Source organism: Branchiostoma belcheri, unplaced genomic scaffold (assembly GCF_001625305.1).
Source record: "Branchiostoma belcheri isolate BF01 breed outbred unplaced genomic scaffold, Haploidv18h27 scaffold55, whole genome shotgun sequence".
NCBI classification, from domain to species: Eukaryota; Metazoa; Chordata; class Leptocardii; order Amphioxiformes; family Branchiostomatidae; genus Branchiostoma; species Branchiostoma belcheri.
This window is the reverse complement of record NW_017804187.1, coordinates 1,790,980-1,806,254: the sequence shown is the minus strand read 5'-3', so window position 1 is coordinate 1,806,254 and position 15,275 is coordinate 1,790,980. Positions and strand designations below refer to the sequence as shown.

At 40.9% G+C, this 15,275-nt stretch overlaps 2 protein-coding genes and 1 long non-coding RNA gene across 5 annotated transcripts in view; 2 read left to right on the top strand and 1 right to left on the bottom strand.

Moving 5' to 3' along the window:
- Positions 1-3,181: 3,181 nt before the first annotated feature.
- Positions 3,182-8,804, bottom strand: LOC109481418 (lipopolysaccharide-induced tumor necrosis factor-alpha factor homolog). 3 transcript variants are annotated; one of them, XM_019783987.1, is made up of 6 exons: positions 8,653-8,804; positions 6,749-6,948; positions 5,566-5,640; positions 4,527-4,605; positions 4,040-4,199; positions 3,182-3,315 (listed from the first exon to the last, which is right to left on the bottom strand). In XM_019783987.1, the coding sequence occupies exons 2-6, from the start codon at positions 6,935-6,937 to the stop codon at positions 3,204-3,206; spliced, it is 615 nt and encodes a 204-aa protein (XP_019639546.1). In that variant the 5' UTR covers positions 6,938-6,948; positions 8,653-8,804; the 3' UTR covers positions 3,182-3,203. The 3 variants fall into 3 exon arrangements, with proteins under 3 accessions (XP_019639546.1, XP_019639549.1, XP_019639550.1); XM_019783990.1 differs by having other exon boundaries at positions 5,566-5,637; XM_019783991.1 differs by lacking the exon at positions 5,566-5,640.
- Positions 8,805-9,905: 1,101 nt separating this feature from the next.
- On the top strand, positions 9,906-14,691 carry LOC109481420. The gene is made up of 3 exons (XR_002140898.1): positions 9,906-9,980; positions 13,835-13,939; positions 14,625-14,691. It is a non-coding gene; the product is annotated as an uncharacterized LOC109481420 (long non-coding RNA).
- A 327-nt stretch (positions 14,692-15,018) lies between these two features.
- LOC109481322 (lipopolysaccharide-induced tumor necrosis factor-alpha factor homolog) overlaps positions 15,019-15,275 on the top strand; it is a 1,519-nt gene continuing 1,262 nt past the window's right edge. Inside the window, exon 1 of the mRNA XM_019783854.1 lies at positions 15,019-15,197. Coding sequence (XP_019639413.1) covers positions 15,019-15,197 — 179 coding nt within the window. The remainder of the gene's footprint in view (positions 15,198-15,275) is intronic.

Below are 15,275 nucleotides of genomic sequence, written 5' to 3'. Positions count from 1 at the left end.
ACCCTTTTTAGGCCGATTTCTACGATTTATTCACCCCGCAAAAGAAGTCTGGTGAAGACTAGTTTAAAGGCATCCAATGCGATTTCAGAGCAGCAAAACTGGAAATATTCTCATTATTAAGGCAATCTTTGTGATATTGACACATACTGCTTCACATTGGCACATTAGCAATCATTATTTCATACTTTGGGTATACTGAAAACTGGAGAAACAAGCCCGAAGATGAGTCCTTTATTTTCTGGGTGGTACCCTAAAAATCAGCCAAGGGCCCTTCCAGTAACCATTTTCCGTCAGAATTTTGGGTATTTTTGCTCCATAAGGGTCAATATACATTGGGGTATTGTAGTTTTAACTCACTAACGTTATGTAGATAAGTGACTAGAATACTGATTTAGATTTGTCAATGCATATCCAAGAACAACTATTCTGCATGCAACAACTTGAACAACACCACAAGAACAAGAAAACTCTTACTAAAAGCAGACTTTATTATTTCAGCGTACAGAAAATGTTGTGTGTAAAAAGAAACATTACGATATAATACTACATCTTATCTATATAAAGCTCACTGTGCTGCATGGTAGAAAAAAGTCAGTCTTTCTTGTGAAAAAAACCAAGAGGACACAAAGAAAGAACCACTGTACACACTGAATCAAGTGAGCCAACAAATTAAATTTGTTTGCCTTGTCATGACTACATAGTTTGCAGCAAACTCAACATTCACCATGCCAAGTTACCTCAGTACCAGTATGAACATGGAGATATGGAGTCATGTGGCAGTGTGAGGGTTAATATTTATGTTAAAGGCACACGGTCTGATTTCATGTAAAAATGTACTGAATCTGCATAGTTGTTGAAAAATGTGGTACAACTGTAGCCTCCATAGCATGCCAAAAACTAGGGGGGGGGGGGTTCAGGGTCTTCAGGAGCTTTTATGTGCTATTTTCTGATTGCATATAGACAACATAGCCGGCCTGGTTGAATTACCCCCGTTCTTAGAACTGGGCTAATCAGAAAACAGCTGAAGACCACCAAACCCCCAGTTCTATAGGCCTGCTACGGAGGCTAGTACAACTGTAGGTATTGTCCGCAAATGAACATAGAAAATGACCAACATACACATCAGCTCCTAGCATGGAAGTATGATCATCTTTGTTGGAAAATTACATGTGGAAAAGTTAAACCCAAGAAAATTGGCTTTGCCGGATTTTTTGACAAACTCAAATGCTCAGGACATGACTTATATATAATGCACATCATGTGATGTCAGCAATGGGCCAAAGTTATCCAAATTGTAATTGTCCTGACGCAATTCAACCATTTTGGCTGCACTGTTTGTGACAATGTTATTGAAATAAACCATTGATAAAGTTTCTTGGAACTTGTGGATTTGGTTCAGATTCTGGATACCAAACATGACTATTTTGTGAGAGGTGTAAAAGAGGCCATCTACATCAGTGCACAGCAATCTTCTCTCAACCGAGACGGGGGGCGATATAAGCTTCCAACAACCTTTGACCCAGTGCTGACATCACATATACATAAACTCACTTGTCCTAAGCAATTTGATCTCAATTTTTGAAGAGGGCAGTCAAAAATTCTGATTAGTCAATTTTCTTAAGGGGAACAGTTTAGCTTTTCCATGTCTCAGCTCCTTGTAGTTACAAAAAAAAAACATTTTACTTCACTACTTCTTATATTACATAGGCATTAAAATACAGCATGCAATACACACATTTAGTGTATAGTTTACAACTAACTCAACTTGTTAAAACCAAAGTCTCATTTTTAGACTATGCTAAGTCTAATAGAATTACAGAATCCTTGTTATGACGTCATTAGTAAAATTCTTGGTTATTTTAATACAAGAAAAAGCATTTGGATCTCATTAAATTCACTTGTTAAAAAAGACAACAACACTGTTAAAAAAATCTTTAAAATCATCAAAGGCAGTGGGCTATCAACTGAATTCATTATTACTTTCATTATCTTCACAACAAATCAGTTTTTCTGAACCAAGAAACCAGAGCACTGAACACTCTTTTTGGCAAAACTTTTGGCAAGTGCCAACAACCCTTGAAATACATTTGTTAGGAGCATAAAATTAATTTTGATCACTGACTCTTTAGACACTCCTGTACATTCTCATTCCCTCTGTTTTTTTATGTTTTCTCCCTCTTCATACTCTATTAGAAAAATACCCTGTCCTTAACTGTGTATTTAGTAGTACTACAAGTAGGCACAACACTTTTCAGATATTTCATGATGATGCGCTGTTTCTATAGTTGTTTCAAGCTAAGAAATTCTACTGTTAGACTTAATCGAAAATGTACTGAGACACTAATAGTAGCTATGTATGGATTTCATTCTTGGATATACAGTGACCTGTTTGCTATACCTACTTGTAAACTACTGACAAGCCTCATTAAAGAAATTTTTTTTACACAATCAAAGTCTACTTTCTCACTGGCATTTTGTCCACTTGTCAGGCTCTATCATTATGGTGTAAGAAACCTACTATTTCTTGCCAAATTTGAAATTGTAGCAACGAAGGAGCAGTCCCAGTTGTGAATTACTCTCTATACTTTCCAATCCATCCATTTTTGTACACCTTTAATCCATTACATATATTTTGTCCTCTCCGTCTATTTTTTGTGCCCCCATCCCAAAATTAATTGCGGCCATTAAAAAAAAAAAAACAGTTCTTCATAATTATCATAAATGAAAATTTCTGTTACTAGTGTTAGTCATTTTCAAGGTGGAAAGCGTACCAATCAACCAGACCAAATGTTGCAGATGTCTCAGGTATCACAGGTACACCAGGTAATACAAGTGTACCGTGTGTTGTAAGGGGGCTGGAGAGACTTCCACTAGAAACATTTTTTGAAGTAATGTCAGCTGATAGCTCAACATGAGGACACAAGTATAAACTCAAAGTACCATTAGCTAAGAATAGGGTTAGGGGACAGTCATTCAGCGTTAGAACTGTCAAGGACTGGAACTCTTTGCCACAAGCAGTAGTGGAAGCGAAAACAGTGAATGATTTCAAAATCTGACTGGATAAGACCTGGGCCAATATTATGTAGTCTCAAGTGTAAGCTAGAGCGAAGATCGGGACCACACAGGCTTGAGCCTATCCTATCCAAAGATGGTATGCAGGTATGTGTTACAGGTACACCAGGTGTTACAGGTGCACCAGGTGTTTAGCTGACCCTGTCGTAGGTGCCCAGATGACTGTTACAGTTGGGGCAGGAGTGACGCGCATCCTTCAGTTCATCGATGCACAGCGGGATCAGGCAGCAACCAGCCCAACAACTGGTAAATAAACATAATGATTAGTATCATGAAAAGATAGCCACGTGACAAGCCTCACTGGGTCAGTCTACTGAGGAAGACCAGAGTGACTGGTCGAAAGATCTAGGTGAGAGTTTTTTTGTGTTGGATCGAAAGTTTGTGTACTAGTACACAAACAAACAAACAAATAAACATTTTCAGGTCTTCAGTTCAATGCACAGCGGGAATACAGCACAGCTGAGTTAGAAGAAGAAGGCCCCCTTTCCATCACTGCGGAGCATAGGGGTGGTGTCCATCTACATTTCTGTAGCCTTTGGGCCACACAGTTGTACAAGCACTACAGTTACAATGGTGACAGAAGTCTGGTTCTGGTCATTGACCTTTTGTGTTTGGAACGGAAGGGGAGGAAACAGAGCAGACAGAATATGTTTTAACCGGGACGAGGGGGGGTAGAAAACTCAGCGACGTTTTGTGATTTTGCTGCAAAAGTGCCACCTACATTGGCTAGAAGCAAAAAGCACAACTCCAGTCAGAAGCTCAGAGGAAGGTGTCTGATAGACACCTAAACGTCAGCAAGGTAAACCATCTTGGTTGCATAAAAGAAAACTCTTGTATCCTATACTTTACCAACCTGATGAAACTATTTTTGGAAATATGTTCCTTCGGAAAACATAAAAACACCAGCAGGACAAGGGCTAATAGTGAAATAGATCAAATAAATGAAGAAAAACAATCCTGGACTCACCCCACGAGGAACAGCCCCCCCATGGCAAGCCAGGTGATGAGTCCAACCTCGCTGGTGACCCTGGTCTGGACGGTCTGGTGGCAGGTCGGGCACACACAGGTGACAGGGTGGCCGGAACGGAAGGACTGGGGACCGGTCACGATTACGCCGGGCTGGGACACTGGAGGGAGGGAAGGGATTTAGTTATACATTGTAGTGCACACATACATGTACACATACACACACAAACATACATGTATAGATACAGACAGAAATGCACACACAGAAACAAACAGACACGCATACACTTACACACACACACTCTCTCTCTCTGTCTCACACACACACACACACACACACACACACACACACACACACACACACATATACACAGACACAAACGAACACACACACACACACAAAAGGTATGATATGCTGAAGGGCGGGCTATACAGATACAGACACACACATGTGTAAGATAAACATCATACAATAAGATGTAACTTACCAATGACAGTGCTGCCTGGTGGAACTGGTGGCTGACCAGGACCCTGTGGAGCAAAGCCCCCTGGTGGTGGCTGAGGGTACTGCAGGCAAAATAAAAAAACACACATAAAAATATGTTGCAGAAAATACTCTAGCCACGTCACCACACATTTACAACACTGGGTACACCACATACACCACATGTAGAGCTGGGGACCAAAGATGTATTAAACATAAAGGCTAGCTAGAAACATGTTAAATTGCAGTAAATATGCTCTAACAAGGATATAAGAGATAGAACAGAAAAGTACCAGGACAGTGCTACATTGTACCAGCTGCAATAATACCACACTGACTTGATCATATGGACTGTTTGGTGTACCATACTCTGTGCGCTCAGTCAATTGTTCAACCTTCCTGACCACTTAAATTTCATAAAATAGAGGCAAGGTTTTTTTTTCTTTTTGCCCAACTTTTTTTTCGCACACTTGCATCAGTTTTGCCCAGAGGATGTCATCCATATAATCAAATCAGTAAGGCCTAAAAACCCTTTAAACAACCAGCTGCCCCTGCATATAAAATTTAAAACCTTCTGCATGAAACACCCAACACTACATGTAGAACACTTCTCGGAATGGGCTTGGTATCACCATGGTTAGGCCTAAGAAAAAAAAAGCTGTGTTTCCTGTTTCAGTACTGAAAAAATTAGGGTCAGTTAGGGATTTTTTTCTTTTCTTTAGACTGCTGATGTTTAATGATCCAATGATGAGGACACAATGTTGGAAAACTGATTGAAATGGTGTGATTGTGCAACATTTTATCACTCAAGTGTCAGATCATGGAGCTAGAAAAGGTCAATCAGCTCAAAAAATTCATGTCCCTTGCAGGGATCCACAAAAAAGACTAGGGTCAGCAGTTTTTTCTAGGGTCAGTCGGGAAACAAGAAACACAACTTTTTTTCCTAGGCCTTACCACCCTGCAATTAAAAACCTTCTGCATAAAACACCCAACACTAGAACAACACTTCTGGGGATGGATGTGGCATCACCATGGTTACATACCGTTACTAGTTGAGGCTGGGCTGGATACTGGGCTGGCCCAGGCTGGGCCATGTACACTACTGGTTGTCCGGGCTGCTTGCATAAATGTAGGCAAGACAATCAGGGGCTTAGTATCAAAACATACAATATAGTAGGGCTGGTAGTCTGGTCAGGCCCCTAGCCTAAATCACACTTCTAGCAGCCCTTCCACTGGTCAGCCTGACTACATTACACTTCTAGCAGCCACTAGACTGATTTTCAATTTTAGTGATTAAAAAAAGGAATCCTGAGTTCCTATTGGACTGATTTTAAAAGTGATAAAGAATCCTATTGGTAGTTCTGAAATTAATTCGCTGGAATTTTATGGCCTGAAGCTTATTTTCTGTCACATGCTACAATCATGCATATGAGTACGAGTACCACAAAAGTGTAAGAAGGCAAACCCTTCAAAGTAACAAAGTTATGATCATGGTTTATACTAACAAAAAGTAAATACTGGAATGGGAAAGAAAGAGTGCATCATAAGAAGTAAACCAAATAAACAAACATATTAATAAAATATTCAAATCCGCATTCAGCAACTAAAGTGGTAATTCCATGCCTGAAACAAAACAAAAAAGCTGACATCAGTTATTTTTTTCCCATGTCAACTCACCACCGGGGGCACCGTCTGTTGGTCTGGTTGTGGGGGTTCACAGGGCTGCTGGGAGAAAAATGATTAATTACCTATTATCTTAATCATATCTTTTGCTGTTAAGTGTTATAAGCAGTCACATAATGTAACATGAAATCTTAGTAAGATGGTACATGCTAAAACCTTACATAGTTGCCACACCTCCATTGCTGTATTGTGATGATTTTGGAAAGAGTTGAAGTATTTTGAACAGAGTGAAAGTTGCTAGTTTTGTTTGGTGTGTGCATGTGTGTGTGTGTGTGTGAGAGAGAGAGAGCGTGTATGTACAGTACACCTACCCCAGGTTGAGGGCCAGGTGGGCAGACCCCAGGTTGAGTGTGAGTGAGTGTGAGTGTGTGAGTGAGTGAGTGAAGCTATGTACAGTACCTACCCCAGGTTGCAGGCTGCTGATATGTGTGTGTCTGTGTGTGTGTGTATGCGTGTGTGCGTGTGTGTGTGCCACCTACGGGTTAGGTGTGTGTGTGTGTGTGCGTGCGAGCGTGTGAGTGCGTGCATGTATAGTATACCTACCCCAGGCTGTGGTGCTGGGTAGACCCCAGGTTGTCCAGGTTGAGGTGCAGGGTATGCCCCGGGTTGCCCAGGTTGAGGAGCTGGGTATGCCCCAGGCTGTTGGGCTGGGTAGTACGGCTGCGCGGGTGGCTGCTGGCCTGGGTAGGGGGGCGGGGCCTGTTGCTCCCCTGCTTCTACTGCCTTAGACATCGTCCTGTGTTCTTGAAGACAAAAACGACGAATCCCGTAAGGCTCATAGAAAGATCAAGGAAGCCCCTGTTTTCTGTGGGTTGACCCCTGCATGGGACATAATTCCTCGACCTGATCAACCTTTTCTAGCTCCATGATCTGACACCTGAGTGATGAAATGTTATACAATTGGTTTTCTAACATTGGCATTGAAACTAAAAGTGTCCTCAAAAGAGTCATGCAAGTTGCACTTTGTTAAACTGTATAAGTTGGACCCCTACTAGTATATAGATATCACCATAGTCTAAAAAAAAGAAAAGAAAAAGATAATCCCTACCTAGCGACCCTAATTTTTTTCAGGACTGAAACAAGAAACACAACATTTTTTTTTCCTAGCTCCTACTTCCTTGGGGCAAACAGATGGGTAGCAACCAAAACAATAAACAGTTACACAGATGACAGTCACACTTTGAATGATTTGACTGCATATTTACAGTATGAAGACATTTGAATACTTGGCAAGTTGGCAGATGGTCAATGGATAACCTTCTGGCCTATTCAACCTCTCTGACACACCCAAAGTCAATAGAGACAACAACATCTTTGGGGTACAAAAACCAAAGATTGAAAGAATTTCTTTAAAATAGTATCTATAAATTGCTCTAGATATTCACTAGACCAGAAATATGACAGATTCCTTTATATACAAATAAATGATACTGGTTGTACCAGTTAAAAGCTAGAAAGCACATCTGTTCTGTGTGGAAAGGACTGGGTATTTAGTATGCACACTGGGGTCTAAACCTTGGGTCATGTACTGGGGCCAAAAAGGGGAAGTTATCAAATAGAAGTTACAACAGTAACGTTAGTAGTAAGAATGTAACAGTGGGGGGTTTATAGGTACTACCAACTGACCCGGCCGACGGGTCTAGACCTTTAGCCGAATGGTTAGAGCGTTGGGTTGCGGACTGGCGCACGGATTTGGCGTGGGTTTGATCCCCGGCCCGGGACCAGGAGTGTCTTTCTGTTTCTACTCTCCTAAAATCTTACATAAGATCTGTAAGATACAGCATATTTATGCTTCATTCTGATAAATATGGCCTGACGACAAATGTAACTATTTCTTCAGACCCCCCCAATTCTTCTAGATCCCCCTCATAATCTTTTAGACCCCCCTAGAGTACACCCCCATACACCCCTAGTAGTAGAAGAAAACAAGAAAACATATGCAGTGACACAGAAAATATATCAGGGTCAACAATCTAAAGGGCGATTAAACTACGTATTAACTGTAACCCTGGACTTGAATTTAACATCAGTCACTTCAACTTGGACTTGAAATAAGATACCAAGCTATCATTTTAGATCTTGTCTAGTTCAAGTCCAACTTTTTTGAAACTGAAAGAGGGGAGGGGCATGATTTGGGGTTGGCATCGGTTTCTGTATAATTTGTTTACAAATTATCGACATAAGGCCAGATTTTCTGTGTTAGAGCTTCAAAATGTATGCTGTAATATTTACAAAATAATAAGACATCATCTGAGGTATTAGAACTCTTATTTGATCCTTTTCTTTGGTAGTTTTTGTGACGACGTGGGGCTAGAAAAACAACAACAACCTATAGGTCGAAGCAACATGTCTATATCGTGAAGTGTCACCAAAATATCGCGCTAAATTAAAGCTGTTTAGGCTAATAAGTATTTCTCAGTTGGTCCCAAAGTGTTGCGTATACTTACCTTACAAGTTTGATGAGGCTAGAACCAAGAAATCTTAAAATCTGGCGCGTCAGAAGAAGTAAAATCGCACACGGAAGTTTTTCCTTCCGAAAAATGATCTGGGGCGGAGGCGAGGGAAACTCCAAATGCGCAAGACTAAATTTGCCTGATTAATTATTCATGATCTGATGACGTATGTAGTGACGTTTGATCTCAAAGCAGATGTAGGGTGCGAATATGTCTTTTTTGTGGCGTTTTTACCTTCGCCTAGAAGGTTATGTTTTGCTGGTTTAATCAACAAGAAACTTCTACACTGAATTACAATACATCGACATTTCTTCACGATATGAGGTCCTGGAAATATTGTCTTTTTTTCGGTCGAAGTATGAGAGTGTACTAAGATATACAATGTACTTTGATAAATTTTAAGATCGACTAAGCATGCAAACGACTACTTAAACATCTAACTGTAATTTGATTTCGCGAAGGTCATGTTTTTTTTAGTTCAATACCGTATTTTTCGCTTGTTTGTTTTCTTCTGATTAGGAAGTGAAAAAAAATCCTCAAACTCCTATCTTAATCTTTCAATGACGATTCCTTTTCCTAATTTTCCTTACTACATGGTTTGGATTTTAAAAATAAAACCCAAAAACATATCCATTACACGCGAACAAAGAGATCAAAGAGGTTGATGCCGTATCCAAGCGAAGTAAAGGTGAATATCACTCGAAATAAATCATAAAAATCAGGGCTATACAGGTATTTCTGCAGCCTACCTGCACCTAACCTGCACTGGTCCACGTACTGGGTATAGATACAAAGTAGGTGTGTAGGGCTTTTAATTTACTGCATTAACTGTTACCACTGTTAAAGAAATAATGGCAAGGGTTTCTGAACAGTTTCTGTGAGCATGATCCATACTTCCTGAATTCTGATTGGCGCAGGTAATAATTTAATAATTTATTGGTTTCTTTGTTTGAATCAACATATCAACAACATATCTCGCAGCCTTGACATACAGGGCTGAATTCTGATCAAGTTGTTTACGATATAAATTATTAATAGTAGGGAAATACAAATTACAATCATATCGGAATCTACATATTAATATATAACTTGTCTGATGCAGGTAATTTCCAATGTTACCTGAACCTGCAAGCTACATGCAGGAAAAAAGCCAGCCCTGCCTACATATCTTTATTTCACGCGAACAAAGAGGTCAAAGAGGTCGATGCCGTCTCCAAAGCGACAGGACCCCGCCTTCTAAACAGTATCTCAAGTTTCAAGATCACGTGTCGAGTATCTACTCGTACCTGTTTACCTGTACGACATCTTGTCACACCTGTAAGGTAGGTGTACCGTTTTTTTAACCTCTTTAAGTCTAGAAGATCCAACCTGTACCGTTTAAGCTTAGCCTCTACCAGGCTTCGGAAGGCGGCTGGAAAGAGTAGAGATCGGTCAAATAGAGAGATAGCATGCCAGCTAGGCGAGTTGGTCTGCTGGAGAGAACAGAGACAAAATGTACTCTCTAGCAGACCAACTCCCCTGGCATGCTATCTCTCTATTTGACCGATCTCTACTCTTTCCAACCGCCTTCCAAAGCCTGGTAAGGGCTAGTTTAAACTACCTCTTTTACCAAAGGAAATGTCCCTGCTCTTTCTAGGGCAACATTGAGCTCTTACAAATTGTTTAGTGTGTATTGTTTCCTTTAATAGCGTCCTTGGTCAAACCATAACACAATGTATTTGTATTTTGTACTTGTGACTATGTGGCAATATTTATATATGTGGCAACCAAACTGTGACAGTTCCTTACCCAGTGTTTCTACTTTACAATGTATCTGATTCTCAAAGAATTTCTGTTTGGTACAGTGATGTCTTATGTCACTAATGAGAACGCTACGCAACTACGTGTATATGTTGGTTACGGTCCGACGGTTTACAATGGCTCAATTTACAGGTGTTTTTTGTACTCCCTACTTCCTTTATGTGGCGACCAAACTCAGGCAATTCCTTTGTATATCCGTTGTTTCTACATTTCTGTACTGTAATCTCAAAGAATAGCTGTTTGTATAGTACAATGTTGATGACAATATCTTATGTCACCAATGTGAACACTACACAACTGTATGTTGGCGTTGGTCTGATAGTGTACAATAGCTAAATTTACAGGTGTTTTTAGACTCTATACTCGCCCTTTTAAATACATATAGGCGTAGAATTATGCTTGGAAAAGTTCAATACTTTATGATATTGTACAGTAAGTACTATGTGCTGTAAGATCACTGTATTGTTGTAGCCTCCGTAGCTAGCAGGCTTACAGAACTGGGGGTTTGGTGGTCTTCGGCTGTTTTCTGATTAGTCCAGTTCAAAAAACGGGAGTGATTCAACCAGGCCGGTTATGTTGTCTATATGCAATCAGAAAATAGCACATAAAAGATCCCAAAGACCCTGAAGACCCAAAAATACGTCTTTGGCATGATATGGAGGCTAGTATCGTTGAACTTGGGTGGTTATCAGTACTGACAAGACGACCAAAATACTTCCTGAATGACAAACCGTCATGCGCCAGTGGTTCCAAATGGTATCAACACAGTCTTGTTTACAGCTAGCGGTCTTACTTTCCCAGGCAAGCTCAAGGAAATGGAAGATATTTCATACAGAACCGTGCTTATCTAGTTCTATACCTGAATTGGGGGTTAACGTTAGGATCAGGCACAGTTCTGGATATAGTCTTTGCGTATCCAAGAACGTAGATTTGCCCTGGACGGTCTCCGCGTATTCAAGAAGGTATACATGTACCTTGTCCCATACACGATTCTGGATACGCTTGAACTCATCCAGTACCGTGTGAGTAAACAATTTCAAAATGTCGTGCATTTTATGTCAGCTCAGAATAAAGATTGTAAGCGTTTGGTAGTATCGCCTTGATGTTTTTGACGGATATCCGTACTATACACAACACACACAGTCGTTGATGAAGGTTAGACATCCAGGTAAACGATACTCGTGAGAAAATTCAAACTCTACTACTGGATCAGTTACGGATTGTCACTCGAAACGTCCGGAAATAAAGAAAAATCCGTAACTGATCCAGTAGTAGAGTTTGAATTTTCTTACGAACACACACAGTCATTTGTAGAAAGTGCAAGGATGAATTGTAGGCACAAAGTTTAATGTTTTGGCTGTTATCGTTTTTTTTCTGTACCTTGTGATGTTTTATTTCTTTCTTGTCGCAAGTGCTCCGTAATGATGGTTTCTTATGTTTCTTAGCGGTCATATGTATGTACCGAACAAGCTTTCGAGTTTAAATAAAGGCTTACTACTACTACTACTACTACTTATTACTGACGTGCATTTCATTGTATCTAACTACCAAAGGTCCTGGGTTCGAATCCCTCGCAGGTGCCCTTGAGGAATGCAAATTTCCTCTTGAAATATTCATGTTCTTACTGATGCATGACGTATAATTTGACTCAGGTGAAATTAAGAACCTAGCTTCAGCTTCTATGTTACGATATTAATCCGAAAGTCAGCGTATTTGAGGAGAGCCACACCTCAAGCACGTAAAGAACCCACCACACTTATCGATATAAGAATAGCCGTAATATTTTGGCATGTCAGTCCTGCCAGTCTTTGAAAATATTTGTTCACTTGTTCACCGTCTAATTACTACATTGATTCGTGCTTTGTTCGTCCTATGTATTATGTATTGCCTCATGTGTTGGGTGCGGCATGAATATAAGTGTATTAAGTTGTGTGTGCAGTAACCATGCTGTGTCAATAAATGTTTCAGTAAAAAAAAAAGAATAACCGTTGAATAGCCGTTGAACCAATTCTTTACAAAATGCGTTAAATTTCAATACACAAATAGAAGAAGCCACTGCTGCATATGATATATGTATATACAGTGCCGTGCACCTATTGTACAGTTGAATGTGATCGCCAACATACCTCGGCACAGTTTTGACCCGTTGCCATAGTAACGGACGTGGTACGCTTCCCTTTGCTAAGCATTGTCATGGAGTGACCTTAAATGACCTCACCTACTGCACGTCAGTAATAGTTTACCTAGACAAGGTTCTGGATAGTCTCTGCATATCCAAGAACGTAGATTTGCCCAAGACATGATTCTGGATAGTCTCTGTATATCCAAGAACGTAGATTTGCCCAAGTGACGGTTCTGGATAGCCTACACGTATTAAATATCATATCGTTAAAGAAGGTAGATTGCCCCAGGCACGGTTCTGGGTATTCTTGGACTATCAAGAACCGTGCCTATGAACGGAATAAAGCACAACAAAAGTCACACTCACGGAGATTAAGTAATTTGCACGTCACCAATAGTTTACCTGGAAACAACAAAGCAGGTGTCTTTACCTGATAGAATGGTGGACGTGCCGACTGCAGTTTGTACTAAGTACCTATGGTAGTGGCCAAAGTATATAAAGGGTGTGCTACGACACGACTTTTTTCAATCTTCTCCTCCTGGACTACTACTATCAGCACAGAAAAGATCAGGAAATAGTCATTCCCTCAAGTACCAGAGTTATCAACCAAGGATTAAGGTGTTAAAAAACTTGTTTTTCCCTTGAAAGTTGAAACTATCCTAGGGTGGAACTTGCTGTCACCAAGTACAGTAGGGGCGTCATGACTAGATATTTTTAAACAACGCTTACAGATAGATGTGCCAAGGACATTATTTAGGTGTAACATAGCCAACTAGTGCGTTATGTCGAAGTGCGGTTATACCGGCTATACGGATACAGATACCTACAGGTATTGAGATGAAATTATTTGCCACTCCAAAATCATGAAAATCGTTGCATGAGCGGTTGCAGAAAAGGTCCTAGAAAGCCTCTGTTGGTCCAATAGATTTACAAAAACTCAAAATACTTCCCTGAAGTTTGAAATTTCCAGAGGAAACAGGGGCTAGCAGTGATGTCTGCACCCTACCCACGGCGGGCGTATCACCACTGCGATAACTTTGTAACACAGTTAAACTTGTACCCACCTGTACATACGTATCCTCCACCAGGCCAAGAGGAAATAGGACCCAGCCGAGATGTCTGCTCCATACCTACAGCAGGCGCAGCCTATATACATGTAGTCAAACCTGTATCCACATTCACACACATAAGGACCACCTTTACAATACTTAACGGAAGTCTTAAATCTCCGATTTCTTATTTTATATGTTCCAGACGAAACAAGGCCCAGCAGAGATGTCTGCACCCTACCCTCAGCAGGCCCAGCCTGTACCGCAGCAGACCCAGCCCATACCGGGACAGGTGCCGCCTGCTTACGACGTACGTATCAAAATTATCATAACTTTATTATACCTTTTATCATGAAAGTTCATCTGTGTTGGTAGTAATCATAGTAAAACGTTAAACTTTATTCCAACACACTATTTACAGGGATCAAATACGGGCTAGGAACGGGCTAGGTACAGGTCAAAATATAACAGACACATAACAAACGTATATAGAAAATTGGAGACAAAAGATGCACTACTTGACTTAGACATACATACATAAGGAACATACAAGGGTACTATACTAGGCTAATACAAAGTGTTCTAGTCACTGAGCTAATACAGAGTGGTCAACTTCTTCTCGCTTTTATAATACTGTAAAACCTGTATCCACATCTACATAAGGACCAAATAACCAATGTGATCGCTTTGTATGGTTCTGCTTCTACTTCCGTTCCGAACACTGAACTCTGACCTGGTCAATGACCTGTGCCTGACCGTCTATTACCATGGTAACTGGTGTCGGGTTACATAATGTTGCAATTTTATAGTAGAAGGGGTTTAGACTCTTGTCACCATATATATAAGAATTAACAGAGCAGACCATATGCGAAGGTAACATTATGCATTTGCTTTGCAAACGTTACCTTTCTAGTTAAATCTAGTGCTTTGTGTTGTTTAGTTATAAATTCTGGCATAGTTGTTTATTATATGACTATTTTTCTCTCTCTCCTCAGCCCCAATATGCACAGCCACCGCCACCGCCACCGCCTGGGGCACAGATGTCTAACACGACCGTCGTCGGTAAGTGCAGCTCTTTCTTTTCCTTCTTCGTTTATTTTGAGGCAGCCGCCTTCAACTACCTGAAGATTCTTGCATGCTGCCTTTTTGTGGCTGATACGAGATGGCTCTATAGCAGGCTTATAGAACTGGAGGTTTGGTGGTCTTCGGCTGTTTTTTATTAGCCCAGTTCTACAAAAAACGGGGGTAATTCAACCAGGCCGGCTATGTCGTCTATATGCAATCAGAAAATAGCACATAAAAGCTCCCAAAGACCCTGGAGACCCCCCAAACCCCAGTTTTTTGGCATGCTATGGAGGCTAGGAATGTGGCCTTACTTCGGCCTTACAAATGACCGTGTTGGTTGCAGTGTCGCAGCCAGGTGCGATAATAATTGGCCAGCAGCAGTTCAGCTCGCACGACCCCGTCACGACTACCTGCACCACCTGCCAACAGCACGTCCAGACCAGGGTGGACCACGAGACCGGACTCATCACATGGGCCGCCGCTGCAGGCCTCTGTCTTGTCGGGTCAGTCTGTGTGTGTGTGTGTCTGTGTGTGTGTGTGTGTGTGTGTGTGTGTGTGTGTGTGTGTGTGTGTGTGTGTGT